This window comes from Synchytrium microbalum, assembly GCF_006535985.1.
Source record: "Synchytrium microbalum strain JEL517 chromosome Unknown SmJEL517_scf0001, whole genome shotgun sequence".
In the NCBI taxonomy this organism is placed as follows: Eukaryota; Fungi; Chytridiomycota; class Chytridiomycetes; order Synchytriales; family Synchytriaceae; genus Synchytrium; species Synchytrium microbalum.
Window position 1 is genome coordinate 392,479 of NW_022158350.1, and position 17,303 is coordinate 409,781.

Genomic DNA, 17,303 nt, shown 5'->3' on the forward strand with positions numbered 1-17,303 from the left:
ACGAAGGAAGTCGAAAGACGTAATTGCATTCACAATGAGTGACGCTTATAGCTTCTCAGCTTCGGCTCCTGTAATGGGCATTGGTGACAAAGTGGAAGGCAATTGTGAGAATGATAAACTTGTTGCTTGAGAAGGCTCGACGGCTCTATATATGTGGGCGAAGGCACGTCGTGCAAACATGTTGATTCCTTCAAAGCTGCAATTTGATTAGTGCTTCGTTGGTGCTGCTATAATCACGTTGTTTTGGATTTTGAATGGTAGCTTAGATCTTGATGGTGTTGGGTAGACAGCTCGGATGGATAAATTCGCAGGTGTTTCAGGTAGACAAACAGCTTGTAAAGTAAGTGGAATGGTGTGAAATTGGCAATTTGAAAAGTAGTGAATGTTGGTGGTTTGCGGCGACGATATGGCCAATGATATTGAAAGGCCAACGTAAAATTGGTAGGATAGTATACTATTCCCTCCCTCCTTGTTGTATTCGATGTTTTCGCGAACGACCGTTTCGCACGTTTTTGGACGAGTGGAATTTTCTCGGTTTGCAAATTTCTGATTACAAACGAGGCTGTTGAATCAAGGGAGGAGAGTGCAGATAGCGCATCAGCAGACATTGCTGCATTCGCAGAAGCAGCTGGAAGGTTATCGTCCGACGAGCACAACATATAATACCCACACATCAATTTCACCTGCACCGACCCAAAAAGCTTAATATCAACTTGTATTCCCCAACAGCTACCTAATAATGAGTACCTTTACTCCAGAACTATGGGAGCCTCAGCTTCTCAACAACCATTGCCGAGCTCCTCAGCGTCGGGCTGATTCAAGACGACCATCGGCATCAACATCAAATGCAAATGGTGGAAATACTAGTCCAACAAATCCAACCAACCCTACTAATACTACCAATGTCAACAACAGTAGCCACCAATCGTCTCGCTCCTCTTCCCCTGGTCCCGAACGTAAACCGTCAAAGAAGACTGCCTTGGGAAAAAACAATGAATTTGCATACTCAATGTCAAACATGTTTTCCGATCCAAAGTCCGTCGATGAAATGGACTTGGACGATGAACAAATAGGCTCCTTACTTGCTAAGCAGGGCTTCAAATGGACCATCCTCCATCTAGCTGATGGTATGAGTGTTTGAAACTCATGACTTGTCTGCACAACTTTTTGTTTGCTTTGATGTTTCAAACAGAATGTGGCGATTGCTGGAACATCCTGATGTTCTCAAACATCTCCTTCGTCTAAATCACTTCATTTGCAGCTCAAACACTTGAAACTAACCATTACCTTCTTCTATAGACGACGTCGAAAAGACTCAACCAATGGGACCACTCAAAGTCCACTCTGGTCGATTCTTTGCTCAAGACTCAGACGAATCAGAAGACGAAGACCATAAAGGCTCTGATGAACACGACAAGGAAGAAGCACCTCGTAGATCCACATCAACAAAGAAACCGAGCCCTCTAGTTCCAAAACCCGAATCCATCAATACTTCGTCGTCAATCCCAGTAGTAGATGAAGAACCCTACAAGGAAGTACGACGAGCGTCATCCAGTCATAGTTTATTTAGAGACTTTTTCCTACGTCACAAGGAATCAAAGCCTGATCTCGCAAACAACAACAAGGATGGCAGTGTCTCAAACAACGCCGATAAGACTAGTAGTGCCAATAGTAGCATGTACGGATCATTAGGTCGAACCAGCAAAACCTCGAAATCCACAGACCCATTAATAGAACGAGCCACCACTCCACTCAGTACTTCTCCGATCACAAACGGCAGCACGGGTGCTGTAGTTTCACCATCTGGAGTCACCATGGAACGTAAACTATCTTCAAAGGGTAGTTTACAAGATGAATATGGTGAAAAGAGACACCAATTGGGTCGTGGTGCCAACGCTGTCGTACGGTTGTGTTGTCCTGCCAATGGAGAGCCTGGTGAACGATATGCTATCAAAGAGTTTAGGAAGAGGAGAAGAGATGAGACGCCTGTAAGATTGATGACCTGACGTGCTGTAGTCATGATGCTGTTTTGGTACGACTTTTTGGTGGTACTGACAATATTTTTTTAAATCGCTTTTGTAGAAGGAGTATTTGAAGAAGGTGGTCTCTGAATTCTGTATCAGTTCCACTCTCAAGCATGAGAACATCATCAAGACCGTCGATCTCATTCAAGATGAGGTACGTTTTCGTCGTGATTCTGGTCTGTTTGCTGTGACCAGCCAACACTTCGTATTTTTTAGGGCAAGAACTGGTGCGAAGTCATGGAATACATGGAGGGTGGTGATTTGTATGCTCGTATCCACGCTGGTCTTGTAACAGACCATGCAGAAATCAACTGGTGAGTGTCAAGGTGCACATGTTGAATCTTTATTTTTTCTCTTTTTGCCTCTCCTGGTACAATCATACCTTCCTCTTTTGATGTTCTAACCTGTGTGCACTTTATTAGTTACTTCAAGCAAATTGTTAATGGAGTGAGGTATCTCCATTCAGAGATGGGTGTTGCCCATCGAGATCTCAAACCAGAAAACATCTTGTTGGACAAGTATTATCGAATAATCAAGATTACCGACTTTGGTGTCTCGGATGTGTTTAGAGCACCAATGGAGAAGAAGATTAGGAAGATGAAGGGTGTTTGTGGTTCCTCTCCTTACATTGCTCCAGAGGTATGTATACGGTTACTCGCCTTTATTGTGTTCTGTTTGAACCTGGTGTCAGTTCAACGCAACGTCAATGCCGATCAAAACTAAATCTTGATATTTGAAATAGGAATTTGGAGATGGTCCAGATAGTGAGAGTGTTGAATATGATCCAGAACCAGTGGATGTGTGGGCTACCGGTATCATTCTATACGTAATGTACTATAGTGCCATTCCATGGAAGATTGCAGTCAAAACGGATCCACGCTACAAGTACTATCTGGATCATAAGAATGGATCCTTCTGGCCCATAGATCGATTGAGGTATGTGTTGTCTGCCCATTGATAGTGTGCTAGAGCGCATTATGTACAGGAATCTTTTTTTTAGCTTAGCCTCTTCATGATCTCACAATTTTTCTTCCGTTTTTAACAGCCCTGGCCCAAGGAGGTTACTCTATCGAATGTTGGATCCAAATCCAGAAACACGAATCAAGATATCAGAGATTGTTGAGGATGATTGGTTCAAGACTGTTGAATGCTGTACCGACGCTGCTGCTGTACCTGGACAACAGGTCAAGCACAAACATGGTACTTCTCCGTCGCCACCCATTTCACAATCATAGTCAGTGGACTTTGGACTTGCTTTTGAGTATAGTTTTTCAAGTGTTAGTAGTCTTCCTTTTTACATAGAGATGCGTTTAAAATCATGCTTCAGAACGACAATCTGTCGTCTCTCATTACGAAAATGCTTAGAATTACGTGAATCATTCTTCTTTCGAGGTCTCTACAGTCCTGGTGATGATGCTCAAGTTGATATCGTGGATTTAGAGCACCTTTGGAGAAGAAGGGAAAGCGAAGGCTTCCTCTCTTTACATTGGACCAGAGGTATGGTAATATATTCGTTTATTTTTTTTGCAATTTGTTGTAACGGCAAGTTTGAACTTCACCCGTGCATCAATACTGCTGTATGTAAAACTAACTATTGCATTCAATTTAGAATTTGGTGATGTTCCAGATAGCGAGACTTGAGCATGATCCAGAACCAGTGGATGTGTGGGCTACAGGTATCGTTGCATGTGTGATCTATGTCTGTGCCATGGACGATTGCATTCCAAACGGATCCGCGCTACAGGTACCATCTGGATTTAAGAATGAATCTTTAGGCCCAATGGTCGATTGAGGCGCGTTGCTTGTTTTTTGGCCTGAATTTATCATCAACACGAAACTAATTGTCATCGCGTGGTTATAGTCCTGATCCACGGAGGCTACTTAATTGAATGTTAGATCCCAGCGGGGAGAGACAAATCAAGACAACAGAAATCCAGAGTCTGGAATGCTGTACCAAAGCTGCTGGAATGCTTTACCTCGACAACAGGTTAATCACAACACGGTACCTCCCGTTCACCACCGACAGGAGTGCTTGGGTGCATGTTTTCTAGTTCTACATACAAATGCCTACCGCACGATCACTCACTGTCGGTGTCTTGTTGAGCTTCCACTAGATCTGACGGAGGAACACGTGCGATCAGAGACTAGTTACGCGTTGAAAATTAAAAGTAAAATACAATATGTTATCAAGTTACGACTGTTTTTTTGCTGGTGGCTTTTCAACCGTTCGCTTATCGATTTGTTCAAAACCAGCATTAAGAGGATGGATGACAAGCTCAAGGCATCGCTCCAAGCGCCTGATATAGATCGTCAGAGTTCATGGGTATGTTCGCAGCTGAAATCTTTGACAGCTTTTGTCTGCTTACTTCGACCAATCCGTCAAAGAATCGTGCACATTTTTTACACATCTTTTTAACACTTTGCCCACTTGAAGCCTGGATGGGACATAGCCATGGAGAGCCAGAGCATCAAGATTCCTGCCAAAAATTCAGTCTATACTCCTGTGGATGAAAAACTGTCCCAACACGTAAGCACGTTTTTTCCAAAATTTTGAAGCTTGTTTGTTTTTTCTTGATCTGGCCTTGCACCCATTCCAAACGCTTCAACCTACTCATTTATATTATTTTATCATTCAATTAAACAGGAAGATGGCAAATTCTTTGCAATGAGACGTCCATCGCTTCCTAATCTCGAAGAAACCATCCAACAACAACAATCGCAAATGCAGACTCAAATCCAAACTCCTTTCGGGGCTCCACCACGAAAGGCAATCCTAGATCCACTTGCGAACAAACTGCCTCCTTCTCCTAATTCGATCCCTGCAGCTGTCAATGCTCCTCAGCTCCCTCTGTTAACACAAAACCCAGGTCTCAGTGCTAATGCTGGTAGTAGCAGTTCAGCAGGTCTAGTTGCTGGAAGCAGTAACATCAATAATGGATCTGTGGCAAGTTTAGGTCCTGGAGCTGGAAATGGGCCTGCAAGAGGGCGATCACTGTCAATGTCAAGATCCAATAATGCGTCTGCGTCTCTGGCTGAACAGTTGCATTCTGTTGCTAATCCTGGCAGTATGAATTTGGTTGATCAGCCTGGTGGGCAGGAGCGACCTGTTAGATCTGCTATGAGAGGTAAAGAGAGGAATTGAGGAGTTGGCAGATTAAAAGTTGCTCTTTGTCACGTTTACCGATACCTTGTTTGGTCCTCTTCAATCCACCAATTTCAGATGGCTCACAAAGGTTTTATTTCGCATAGACGACGAACTAGCATCCGAACTCCAATCCATCTTCTCATCATTACGAGAGTGTCTAGAACTACGTGAATCATTCTTACAAATGTCTTTACAAACTCCTGGTGATAACCCCAAAGATGATAACGACTGGGTCATCTATCCACCACCATTATCGCCATCCTATCCGCCTGAATATGCTGCTAATGGTGACTTTATACCACGAGAACCCGATTTGCGGGTCGAGTTTGATGCTAGTCAGGTGCCTATTCCTGAGATGCATGCTGTAAGTGATATGGCGACTGAAATCGAGCCTTTTTTGGCTTTGAGTTTGACTTTTTGTTTCATGTTTAGTTTTCGTATCAAATGGGTCCAAATGGTGTTTATGAAGTGTATGAGAGTGAAACAGGTATGTGAAATGTCAATCAAAGTTGAGATATCCTTTCATTCCTACAGTCGACATTTTTTTGTTCTTCCCGCACTCAACTATTGTTCGATCTTCATCATTAGCAAAGGCAACGCACTCAAAACGATACGTGGTACCAAGTGTCAAGGATTACTTTACGCACTTGGACTTTATCGTGAATGTGATTTCTGATGGACCAACAAAGAGTTTTGCGTTTCGCAGACTGAGATACCTAGAAGCCAAGTTTCAAATGTATACTTTGCTGAATGGATATCAAGAGTTGGCTGATACCAAGGTACGCGAAGAATTTTGGATATGGCATTATGGTAGCTCACCTTGTATATTTTTGCACGGTTTTGCTAGAGAGTTCCACATCGTGACTTCTACAATGTTCGTAAAGTCGATACCCACGTGCACCATTCGTCTTGTATGAATCAGAAACACTTGTTGAGATTCATCAAGTCCAAGTTGAGGAAGAGTGGAGATGTGAGTTGTTGAACTATACTAGCCGGTTTAATCTTTTTTTTTGGCTCACTCCGGTTCTTGTTCACCTTTTAAAGGAGGTTGTGATATTCAGAGATCAGCAGCACCTGACTCTGAAACAAGTCTTTCAAAGTTTGTCATTGACAGCTTATGATTTGAGTATTGATACTCTTGATATGCATGTGAGTGACACTGTGGAACACCATTCTCATTTTCAATTGTTCAATAATAATTTTTTTTGGCTTACTTTAGGCACATACAGATTCATTCCATCGATTCGACAAGTTCAATTTGAAGTACAATCCAATGGGCGAATCTCGATTACGTGAAATCTTTTTGAAGACGGATAACTATATTCAGGGACGCTTTTTGGCTGATTTGACAAAAGGTTTGTTGTTTATGAGTTACTAAACCGTATGATGTTACCATAATGAAGTTTTTTTGGTGTCCTTTATAGAGGTTATGTATGATTTGGAAGCTAGCAAGTATCAGATGATGGAGTACCGTATTTCGATCTATGGAAGGTATGCACTGATCTCCTTGACATTTTTTTTCTTTCGTTGTTCTCCATATGGTGCAGCTTCTTTCAACGATGAAAGTAACTTACTCCCAATGATTTGTGTGTAGGAACATGTCTGAGTGGGACAAGTTGGCTAAATGGGTGGTTGGAAGTAAACTCTTTTCCCACAATGTCCGATGGTTGATTCAAGTCCCTCGTCTTTACAATGTATATAAGGGAGCTGGTCAAGTCGCGTCCTTTGAGGATATCATCAAGAGTATGTTTGCTTTTGTGTGTTTTTTCATTGAGCTCAGGGAGCAAGAAAGTCTAACGTTGACAATTCCTGGTAGATATCTTCCAGCCCTTGTTTGAGGTCACTCAGAACCCAAGCTCTCATCCAGAATTATACATCTTTTTGCAACGAGTCATTGGATTTGATAGTGTCGACGATGAATCCAAAGCTGAGAAACGAACCTTCAAAAAGTATCCACCACCACGAGAATGGAATATCAATCTCAACCCTCCATACTCGTATTATCTGTATTATATGTTTGCTAATATGGCAGTGCTGAACTTGTGGAGGAAGGAGCGTGGATTCAGTAAGTCTTTGGCGTACTATTCTGTTGCTGCGAGGCTTTTTTTGCTAAATCCTATCTATTACAGACACGTTCGTGTTAAGACCACATGCGGGAGAGGCTGGTGATACAGATCACTTGGCATGTGCCTTCTTGACTTCACATTCCATCAGTCATGGTATCTTGTTACGAAAAGTTCCCGCATTACAATACCTCTTCTATCTTGATCAAATCGGTATTGCCATGTCGCCCCTATCCAATAATGCTCTCTTTTTGAACTATGAGAGAAACCCATTCTTGCAGTTTTTCCAACGAGGTCTTAATGTGTCATTGTCTACCGATGATCCATTACAGTTTCATTTTACAAAGGAACCACTTATTGAAGAGTATAGTGTTGCTGCTCAGGTAATAATTCCTTTTGACTGACTAGGGATCTTATTTTGGCTCGTGCGAGTATTGAAGTAACGTTTTTGTCGATGGATAGATATGGAAACTTACTGGTCCAGATATGTGTGAAATTGCTAGAAACTCTGTTATTCAGAGTGGCTGGGAAAGAAAGATCAAGAAGCACTGGCTTGGTGATCATTTTGAGCTTCCTGGACCTGCCGGAAATCGTACGTTTCCAAGAAACAAAACCCGCTTCCACAAAAGAGCTATAATGCGTGGATATCTGACTCTACAACTCACTCTGTAGATATTCAAAAGACTAATGTGCCAAATATACGTATGGCATATCGATATCAGACCTTGATGGAAGAGAGGCACATGGTCATTGGTAGTCTGACACCAGAACGTCCAAGGGATGAATCCTTAATGAATGCTTCATTCGAGAACTTGGACGTCTCACATGATGTAATGGCAAACCCAGTCGTCAACCAGCAATTCTGGAATCCAGGCATCATACCACCTCCGCCACACTCTTCAAACGCCAATCTATGGCCGCCCGGTGTCTTGACTGGAGCAATCAACCCTGTAAATGACGCAATTGCTACTAGTGTCGCTGAAGGATCATTAAAAGCTCCAATTGAACCAGATATATTTAGTGCAACCAGCCCATCACAATCAAACAGAGGAACCACAGAAGCGTCTACATCACCACATGAACTAGATCATCCAGCTATGAGTAAGAAATCATGGTCACCAGCCTTCCATAAAATGACTCGAGATCATGATGAAATGTCGGAAGAATATGACGAGCCTGTATTGGGAAGTCCTTCTGGACGAAATCAGAGTATTCCTATAGTTATGCAGAGGCGCCAAAGTAAAGTCAATCAGTGGATTGGGCAGGCCATGTCTATGCCTAACGCTGGATTGGGCTTGGGTATGGGCATCAGAGGGCATCCAGGAATGTCAAGTCCTACTTTTGCTGCTCCTGAGCCACTGTTGAGTCGATCTATAGGTGCTAGTCCTCCAATGAGCAGGGGTGAAGGATATGTGTCAGGTCCGAACTCAAGACCTATGTCACCTATTGGTATGAGTTGAGGTTCTCGTGCCTTTTTTTGTTGTTGGTTTAACAAACTCTTACTGTTCCTTTAGGAGGTGGTGATTCGGAATATGACCCATCTTTTCTTGATTTCGCGGCAGTGCCAACGATGCCGTATATACCTGTCGCAGGAAATAACACAATGTAAGACACCTGAGTCGCCGATTCGAATTTACGGCTCGCTTACAGACTCAACCTCAATACAGGTTCTCTGCCGCTCTCACAGCTGAAAAGGCTGCTAAACGTGCCAGCCAAAAGCCTGAATAATCAATCTCATCTTTCTTGTTCCAACACAGTTTTGATATATTGTAAAGATATTAGAAGCAACAATAGATCCCATTTCATCAGTCACGAAAATGTGATGGTCGGTCCGGCGTTCTGGTGTTGAACTGTCAGCATGGGCGCTTCTTCCTTCATTCAGACAAATCGCAAAACCATGACTAGGAAAAACGTTGACAGCTGCATCAATCCGCAAAGGCGAGAAAGTCATCGTTGCTAGGCATTCGAGACGATGAAATGGATAAATGTCGGCTCATGTCGTCATTCGTCCTTGTTTCTATCAAAGCAGACGCACCAATCTGTTGATTCCAAACCTAGACGCAGAGACGACAATGAAGTTTGGGCCACAAGTTTGCACGTTGCAGAATCTCCAACACACGAGCTCAAACTATTCGGATTCGCATCCAACGGAGGTCGTCTATCGCAGAAACAAGAAATCTCATCAACAGTGAAACCCAATATGACCAACAAACTACCGAAGAATTTGGCAAAACCAAAGGCGGCAATGCCCATTAGTAATGTCTCCCTCGCAACAATTACCTACGCTAGTGCCATATTGGTCGGAGCTATACTGATAGGCAAGTCACCATGTTTGTATCTTATTAGCTCCGATATCTTTGTTTGCGTGCTTTTTGTTCGAGTCATCAAAATGTTGAAACCTTGTTTTGATTTTTGAACATAGTGAATCTCGATCAAGCAGGAAAAGAACGTTTCGGAAGAGCTGTTTTGGATAAGAGAGCTGTCTCACCACCACCGATTATTCCAGCTCAGCCCGCTGCTGTAAGTTTTTCGTCGTTGGTGTTTCTTGACCATATGAACTCCGCAGCGAATCCAGCAGGATCTAATCATTTTCCTTTTATTCTAGTATCCATCTCCTGATGAAACGCTCATGATATCGGGGGCCTACTTGACTGACCCTATCGTCGCAAATTCTTTGGCATATGTTCAATCAGTTATCCCACCTGCACTTTTGAATATCACTCCTTCCACTTATATTCAATACTCAACTGTGACTTACACGGCTAATCCAGCTACTACGTGCTATTGGCCTAATAATCAGTGTATTCGAACTACAACTGGAGATTGGGGCCCGCCGGATGTTGTTTATTGTCCTCAGAATTATCAATGGGGTCTTACTGTAAGTCATTTGATTAAAAACTTTGATAGGCTGCAAATACCATGACTTGTACTGACACAAATTCCTTGCCATGTGGTTTAGTATGACGATGCACCAAGTGAAAATATCGTTAATGGCGTTCACAGCAACGACACCTTTACTCTCATGGATCAATTGGATTCTATGAACTTGAAGGCTTCATTCTTCGTTACTGGCTCACAATCATCGTATTACCCTGCCAGCTTGATAGCTATCGCCAACCGCAGCCACCATGTTGCCCATCATTCATGGTCGCATCATCCATTGACTAGTTTGACTAATGCTCAAGTAAGATGCAGTTGCATCATCTTATCTTCGCTCTCGTTGCTGACACAAATCATCGCCACTTTACTTAGATTGTCGCTGAAATGATGTATACTGCTGCCATCATTCACAAAAACACTGGTCTCAGTGTTCGTTACTTCCGTCCTCCATATGGTGATATTGATGACCGTGTTCGTGCCATTGTCAATGCATTGGGCTTCCGAATCATTATGTGGGATGGCAAGTAAGTCGCTGTGATATGTGAAAGCTCTGTAATTAAGTGTTTGTCATGTCTTTCGTACGTTTTCGTCAACGTTGGATCTGCTAGGTATGATTCTACTGATGCTGATGTCACCGCAAACGATGCAAACTTTGGAGTAGTTGAAAATCTCATAAGCTCATTTTTTAATACTGTACCAGGTGCGTAACGATACTGGTTAGCGTCTGGATTATAATGAAGACTCTCGTGTTCGAGTGACTATCCGAATTTAATTCGATGAAATTTGCCCCCCATCTTAGGTTTCATTTCTCTTCAACACACAATCTCCACCTTCACCTCGGGCACTTCTATCGCTGCTCTCAAGAAGATTCAGTCGTTGGGTGGCATCAAGAACCAGATGATGACTATTCCTCAAGTAAGACCACTTCTCGCCAAGCTTGGATCATTTTTTTGTGTACGTTTCTTTCGACATTGTCAGCCGCTAAAGAATACCAACAGTGCCTAGGCGACCCTCAGTGGTACAAGAACGCGCAAGTTACGACCATCTACAACTCTTGTACGATTCCTGGAGGTTGTGGTGCTGTTGTTTCGCCATACGCCGCTCCTTCCGCAGCTGCCATTCCATCACAATCAGTCGGCTATGCTGTCGCTTCTCCAGATGCCACTCCAACCACTTCTGCAGTCAACTTTTTGACTGTTTCAAGTGGAACTATTGTTGTTCTAAGCCAAACCATGTTGGTTTCGTTGGCCGTCCTTTATTATTTCATGTGGTAGGGAGGGTGTGTTACAAAATAGGAATTTAATTGAAGCCAGTGAGAGACAACATACAAATATATAATATCTTTGTGATTAGACACTCGAAATGTGCCACTTGGGGACTTTTCATACTATTGGAGTAACAGACATGCTAGAAAACGTACATAGGCCATCTCGCTAACAATCGCCACATTACTGGAAAATGAAATGGTACTTAAAGCGAAACTGTGGGGAAATGACCAAGGTGGGCTAGAATACTTACGCCATCACAAACGTCGTCATTTAACGTGGGACCCCAGCGTTAGTGAGCGGAGATCCGAAAGGGTTGAAAATATATCAAATAGTTTCAAGACGCGTAGAAACGCGTAAAGCTGGTCTCGCTCTCTGCTCGTAACAGTTTTTATCAACCCTTCTAAATTCACATCCCAAAAGCATGACATCCAAGCTGCTGCACCAAAAATTTCCAACAACATTGAAACCAAAGATTCAAAGGAAACTTTGAAAATATTGTATTAACTCATATCATAATTTTGTATATACACCCAGCAGCCTTCTTATTCATCACATCTAACCCTCACTAATGCCATTTACAAGCAAGATGAACGCCACCATCAAACTCTCTCTGGCTACTGTTTCATACGCTACTGTTATACTTATTGGAGCTCTTTTATTGGGCAAGTCATGTTAGTTTGTCTTGTTGATTTGAATATCTTCATCTGCGTAGTTTGCACTTTGATCAATGTGCTGACATGTCGTCTTGATTTTCTATTAGTGAATCATCAAGGACCGTGGGAACACTCTGGAAGCGCTGTATTGATCAAGAGACAAGTCTCACCACCTCCCATCATCCCGCAACAACCTATCGCTGTAAGTATCTCGACATTCCGGTTGTGTTTGCTCAATTGTTGATGATTTGGATCATTTGACTGTTCTGATGATATGCCTGATCATGTGAATGATCGTTTTGATTAGTATCCATCACCTGATGAAACTCTGTTCATTACCGACGACTTCTTGACTGATGAGATTGTCACGTCATCAATGGCATATGTTCAATCGGTGGTCCCAGCTGCCCTATTGAGTGTCACGCCTTCAAGTTATGTTCTGGAATCAAATGTCACCTATACCGCGGATCCAGCTGCCAATTGTTACTGGGCTGGCACCTTGTGCACACGAAACACATCAGGGGACTGGGGTCTTCCTGATGTCGTGTACTGCCCTCAGAACTATCAATGGGGACTCACTGTAAGGGTTTTCGGAACTATCGTGTGTCCTTCCGATTAAACTATGAAGCCATGATCTCATAATACTACTTTCGATTTCTTTAGTATGACGATGCTCCAAGTGAAAATATCGTTAATGGTGTTCATAGTAATGACACAATTGCTCTCATGGATCAATTGGACGCCATGAATATCAAGACTACATTTTTCGTCACTGGTTCACAATCATCGACTTCTCCTGCCAGTTTGGTTGCCATCGCAAACCGCAGTCATCACGTTGCTCATCACACTTGGTCTCATCACCCGCTTACAAGTTTGACAAATGAGCAAGTAAGATATTGGTTTCGTCAATCCGTTTCGTTTCTCAGCTATTTCTCAAGTGATTGGGTCTAACCAGTTTTTCATCACCTCGTATTAGGTTGTAGCTGAAATGATGTACACTGCTGCAATAATCTACAACGTAACGGGTATCAGTGTTCGTTACTTTCGTCCTCCTTATGGTGATATTGATGATCGTGTTCGTGCCATCGTCAATGCTCTTGGTTTCCGAGTCATCATGTGGGACACCATGTAAGTGACGTGTCAGATACTTTATTTCTGAAGTCAGTATTTTATAAGGAAATTTCAACTTTGCTAGATATGATGCTACTGATGCTGATGTCGTTGCGTCCCCTGAAAGCTTTGCAATAGTTGAATCCATTATTGCTTCATGGTTTAACAGTGTGCCAGGTCAGTGAAAGATTCGTTGATACTTTCATAGGCACCATTCGTTGTTGAATGAGCAGGAATAGCAATATCAACGAACGCATATCTTATTGTTTGTTCTTGTAGGCTTTATTGCACTTCAACACACCATCGATACCTTCACATCAGGCACTTCAATTGCTTCTCTCGTGAAAATTCAATCACTTGGTGGCATATTGAATCAAATGATGCCAGTTCCCCAGGTAAGACCTGATTTGACTTCGTGCTTCTTGTTCGTCGTTCGCATAGGGACGGAAAGGACCAGATAACTTAAAACAACTCTTTTAAAAATAGTGTCTTGGAGACACTCAATGGTACAAGAATGCAAATGTAACCACTATATACAATTCCTGCACAATCCCAGGAGGGTGCAATGGTGCAACTGCTTCTGCTCCAGTGACTGCTTCCGCTCCCAGTGCAACCGCAAGCTCCTGAAGGTGGTTATTCGTATATGCCAAGCTGAGGTTTGTGCTGAGAGAGGAGCTTGTTGGTTTCGTTTCGTTGTTTAAATTGCATATAGTAGTCAGTATTATATCGTTAGAGAATGTGTTTTAAATGAGAGCAAATACAGATTGTAAATTACCTTCATTTTAACAAGCGACAGGTGATGCCGCATGGGTAAGGAGTGTGAGAGTACTTAGAATTGCTGGGTATTTGGGTGCGGTGTGCCAACTGTTCTTGGGCACATTGTTTTTTGTTACATTTTCGGTCGTTGGTACTCATACCAATTACAGCAATCGGAAGAAAATGTTATGATGGGTCTCAGTTTCCTCAGTTTCCTGTGCTGGTGCCATACTGATCGGAGATACACTGATAGGCAAGCAGCAGATTTGAATCGTGTTGGTCGAGTAATCTCAGTTTGCGTGTTTTATAACTTGCACACGAATTTTTTTTGGTGAACACAGCAAATCTCGATCAAATAGGAAATTAACGACTCGGAAAAGCTGTTCTGAGTAGGAGAGGTGTCTCACCTCCACCTGCTATGCCTCAGCAACCTGCTGCCGTAAGATTTTATCTTATTTGCTTGGTGTTTGCCTTGTAATCTATATGAATGAACACATAGAGACTTCTCGAGATCATAAAAGCCATTTTGTAATAGTATCTATCTTTGAATGAGAGTCTCTTCAGCTCGAATGCCTTCTTGAAAAATCCCATCGTCACTTCAGCTCCAGCATATGTTGAATCTATCGTCTCGGCTGCACTCTTGAACGTACCAACTGCAAACCCTTGTCACGTATCAGGCAGATCCAGTCGCCAACTGCTACTGTGCCGGTGGCTCCCGCACTGGCAATACTAGTTGGAGGTCGTCCTGATATTGTCTACTGTCCTCAGAGCTATCAATGTGGTCTTACAGTATGTTTTTTGATGTGGGAGACCCTTACTAGGTATCACCCCGAAGTTCCTCTCAACTCTCAACACGACATGTTCGGCTCAAAATGGAGACTGAGACCTCAGAGGCATGCAATTATATTAAATAGTACTCAAGACGCGTAGCAACGCGTAAAACTGCTCTTTCTACTCCTTTTCAACAACTTTTCGTGATCAGGCGTTTTCACGCGCAAAAGCTAATGGGCAACCACATTTCTACTCCATTCGAGATAAAAAACCCAAAGGAAACTTTTGTATAGATTAACTTTCGAAATAATACCATACATAATAGACACTGATAAGCTTCTGATATTCTTCGAATCCAATCTCACCACCGAATTCAAAAAATGCCATTTACCAACAAGATGAACACTACCATCAAGCTCTCTATGGCAACTATCTCATATGCTACTGTGATTCTTATTGGAGCTCTATTGCTAGGCAAGTCATGGTTGCTTGTCTTGTCGTTTTGAATGTCTTCATCTGCGTAGTTTGCATCGCAACTCTGACCAATGTGCTGACTTGCCAATCCTTTTTTCTTTAGTGAATCATCAAGAACCTCTGGTACAATCAGGAAGCGCTGTATTGATCAAGAGACAAGTCTCACCACCACCCATCATCCCTCAACAACCTATCGCTGTAAGCATCGTGACATGCCGGTTGTGTTTGCTCAATTGTTGATGATTTGGAGGATGTGACTGCTCTGATCATATGTCTGATCATATAAAGGATCGTTTTGATTAGTATCCATCACCTGATGAAACTCTCTTCATTACCGACGACTTCTTGACTGATGCGATTGTCACGTCATCAATGGCATATGTTGAATCTGTTGTACCAGCAGCACTATTGAACGTCACACCTTCTACCTATATTCTTTATTCCAATGTCACTTATGTGGCTGACCCAGTTGCTAACTGTTACTGGGCTGGCACCTTGTGCACACGAAACACATCCGGGGGCTGGGGTCTTCCTGATGTCGTGTACTGCCCACAAAACTATCAATGGGGACTCACTGTAAGTTTTCTCGGAATTATTGTGTGTTCTTCCGATTAAAACTATGAAGCCATGATCTCATAATACAGTTTTCGATTTCTTTAGTATGACGATGCTCCAAGTGAGAACATCGTTAATGGTGTTCATAGTAATGACACAATTGCTCTCATGGATCAATTGGACGCCATGAATATCAAGACTACATTCTTCGTCACTGGTTCACAATCATCCTACTATCCTGCCAGTTTGATTGCCATCGCAAACCGCAGTCATCACGTTGCTCATCACACTTGGACACATCACCCTCTTACAAGTTTGACAAATGAGCAAGTAAGATATCGGTTTCGTCAGTCTGGTTTGTTTCTAAGCTATTTCTCAAGTGATTGGGTCTAACCAGTTTTTCATCATCTCATATTTAGGTTGTAGCTGAAATGATGTACACTGCCGCTATAATCTACAACGTAACGGGTATCAGTGTTCGTTACTTTCGTCCTCCTTATGGTGATATTGATGATCGTGTTCGTGCAATCGTCAATGCCCTTGGCTTCCGAGTCATCATGTGGGATACCAAGTAAGTGACGTGTCAGCATTTTGCAGCCTTGTTTTGATATACAGTCGTGAAGCTTTCGCAACTTGATTCGGCGTAATTACTCATAAACTTCATCGTTGACTAGATATGATGCTACTGATGCTGATGTCGTCGCCTCCGATGCAAGTTTCACAATAGTTGAAAACATCTTGGAATCATGGTTCAACACTGTACCAGGTGATTTGCTCGCAACGCTCACACCCTTCGGCTGCAAACCAGTGATCAAGGCCACTCAAATTCGTTTCCCGCGACGTAGGCTTCATTGCTCTTCAACACACAATCAGTACTTTCACGTCAGCCACTTCTATTGCTTCTCTGGTAAAGATCCAATCATTGGGTGGGATCAAAAACCAACTGATGGCAGTTCCTCAAGTAAGAATTGTGTTGAAATAATCCTTCCCTCATTTGTTTGTTCATTTTTCACACAAAGAGGAAAGCCCAACCTGATAGCTAACCCCCTTACAACTCTTCAAATTAGTGCCTTGGTGACACTCAATGGTACAAGAATGCAAATGTCACCACTCTATACAATACTTGCACAATTCCAGGAGGGTGCACTGGTGTAACTGCTCCTCCAGTGAAATAATACTGCTCCCAGTGCTTTTCGAAATTGATATTTCTGCCTCTGGAGAGATGATGTATATTGCATCTGGCTTTCATTGTTGGACAATACAAAAGACATGTACAAAGATGAATATAGATTGTAAAGTCAGTGAATTCTCATGTTGCTCAATGCGAAATATCATTTGCCTTGGTGAAACTTCTTGGCATCGCGGAAAATTGTTATAGAAGAACCACCATCGTCGATGAGATAAATCGTCGGTAGGATAGTTTTGGCCACCGAAATTCTCAGGGCTTCAACTAAAGCTCAGAGCAAGAAGAGATCGAACAGTCAACACTCATATCACTCCATCATTGGAACGGGTCAATTCGTTTTCGTTCCGTCGCTACTTTTTGAGATATTCGAAGTACAAAAACAGTGGGAGGTTTTGTCAGAAGCACGACCCTCGTTATC

At 42.6% G+C, this 17,303-nt stretch overlaps 5 protein-coding genes across 5 annotated transcripts; all 5 read left to right on the top strand.

Moving 5' to 3' along the window:
* Nucleotides 1-739: 739 nt before the first annotated feature.
* SmJEL517_g00097 (uncharacterized protein) lies at nt 740-3,816 on the top strand (the record flags this gene model as incomplete). Its single annotated transcript, XM_031166027.1, has 9 exons — nt 740-1,127; nt 1,300-1,988; nt 2,083-2,178; nt 2,241-2,338; nt 2,447-2,663; nt 2,767-2,960; nt 3,070-3,224; nt 3,390-3,526; nt 3,634-3,816. 9 exons carry the CDS (start codon nt 740-742, stop codon nt 3,814-3,816), a joined length of 2,157 nt encoding a protein of 718 aa, XP_031028009.1.
* Nucleotides 3,817-4,287: 471 nt separating this feature from the next.
* On the top strand, nt 4,288-8,960 carry AMD1 (AMP deaminase; the record flags this gene model as incomplete). The annotated part of the gene is made up of 17 exons (XM_031166028.1): nt 4,288-4,347; nt 4,459-4,551; nt 4,669-5,149; nt 5,274-5,533; nt 5,602-5,656; nt 5,758-5,948; nt 6,017-6,139; nt 6,214-6,318; nt 6,389-6,524; nt 6,594-6,660; nt 6,764-6,912; nt 6,986-7,234; nt 7,299-7,615; nt 7,695-7,824; nt 7,905-8,681; nt 8,747-8,837; nt 8,900-8,960. 17 exons carry the CDS (start codon nt 4,288-4,290, stop codon nt 8,958-8,960), a joined length of 3,345 nt encoding a protein of 1,114 aa, XP_031028014.1.
* A 244-nt stretch (nt 8,961-9,204) lies between these two features.
* Nucleotides 9,205-11,386, top strand: SmJEL517_g00099 (uncharacterized protein; the record flags this gene model as incomplete). Its single annotated transcript, XM_031166029.1, has 8 exons — nt 9,205-9,562; nt 9,655-9,752; nt 9,838-10,110; nt 10,192-10,416; nt 10,485-10,636; nt 10,721-10,812; nt 10,912-11,027; nt 11,111-11,386. 8 exons carry the CDS (start codon nt 9,205-9,207, stop codon nt 11,384-11,386), a joined length of 1,590 nt encoding a protein of 529 aa, XP_031028015.1.
* Nucleotides 11,387-11,966: 580 nt separating this feature from the next.
* SmJEL517_g00100 (uncharacterized protein) lies at nt 11,967-13,770 on the top strand (the record flags this gene model as incomplete). Its single annotated transcript, XM_031166030.1, has 8 exons — nt 11,967-12,051; nt 12,141-12,235; nt 12,341-12,613; nt 12,697-12,921; nt 13,010-13,161; nt 13,229-13,320; nt 13,423-13,538; nt 13,630-13,770. 8 exons carry the CDS (start codon nt 11,967-11,969, stop codon nt 13,768-13,770), a joined length of 1,179 nt encoding a protein of 392 aa, XP_031027825.1.
* Nucleotides 13,771-14,317: 547 nt separating this feature from the next.
* SmJEL517_g00101 (uncharacterized protein) lies at nt 14,318-16,874 on the top strand (the record flags this gene model as incomplete). The annotated part of the gene is made up of 9 exons (XM_031166031.1): nt 14,318-14,338; nt 14,435-14,564; nt 15,248-15,342; nt 15,448-15,720; nt 15,805-16,029; nt 16,119-16,270; nt 16,374-16,465; nt 16,545-16,660; nt 16,767-16,874. The coding sequence occupies 9 exons, from the start codon at nt 14,318-14,320 to the stop codon at nt 16,872-16,874; spliced, it is 1,212 nt and encodes a 403-aa protein (XP_031027826.1).
* Nucleotides 16,875-17,303: the final 429 nt, after the last annotated feature.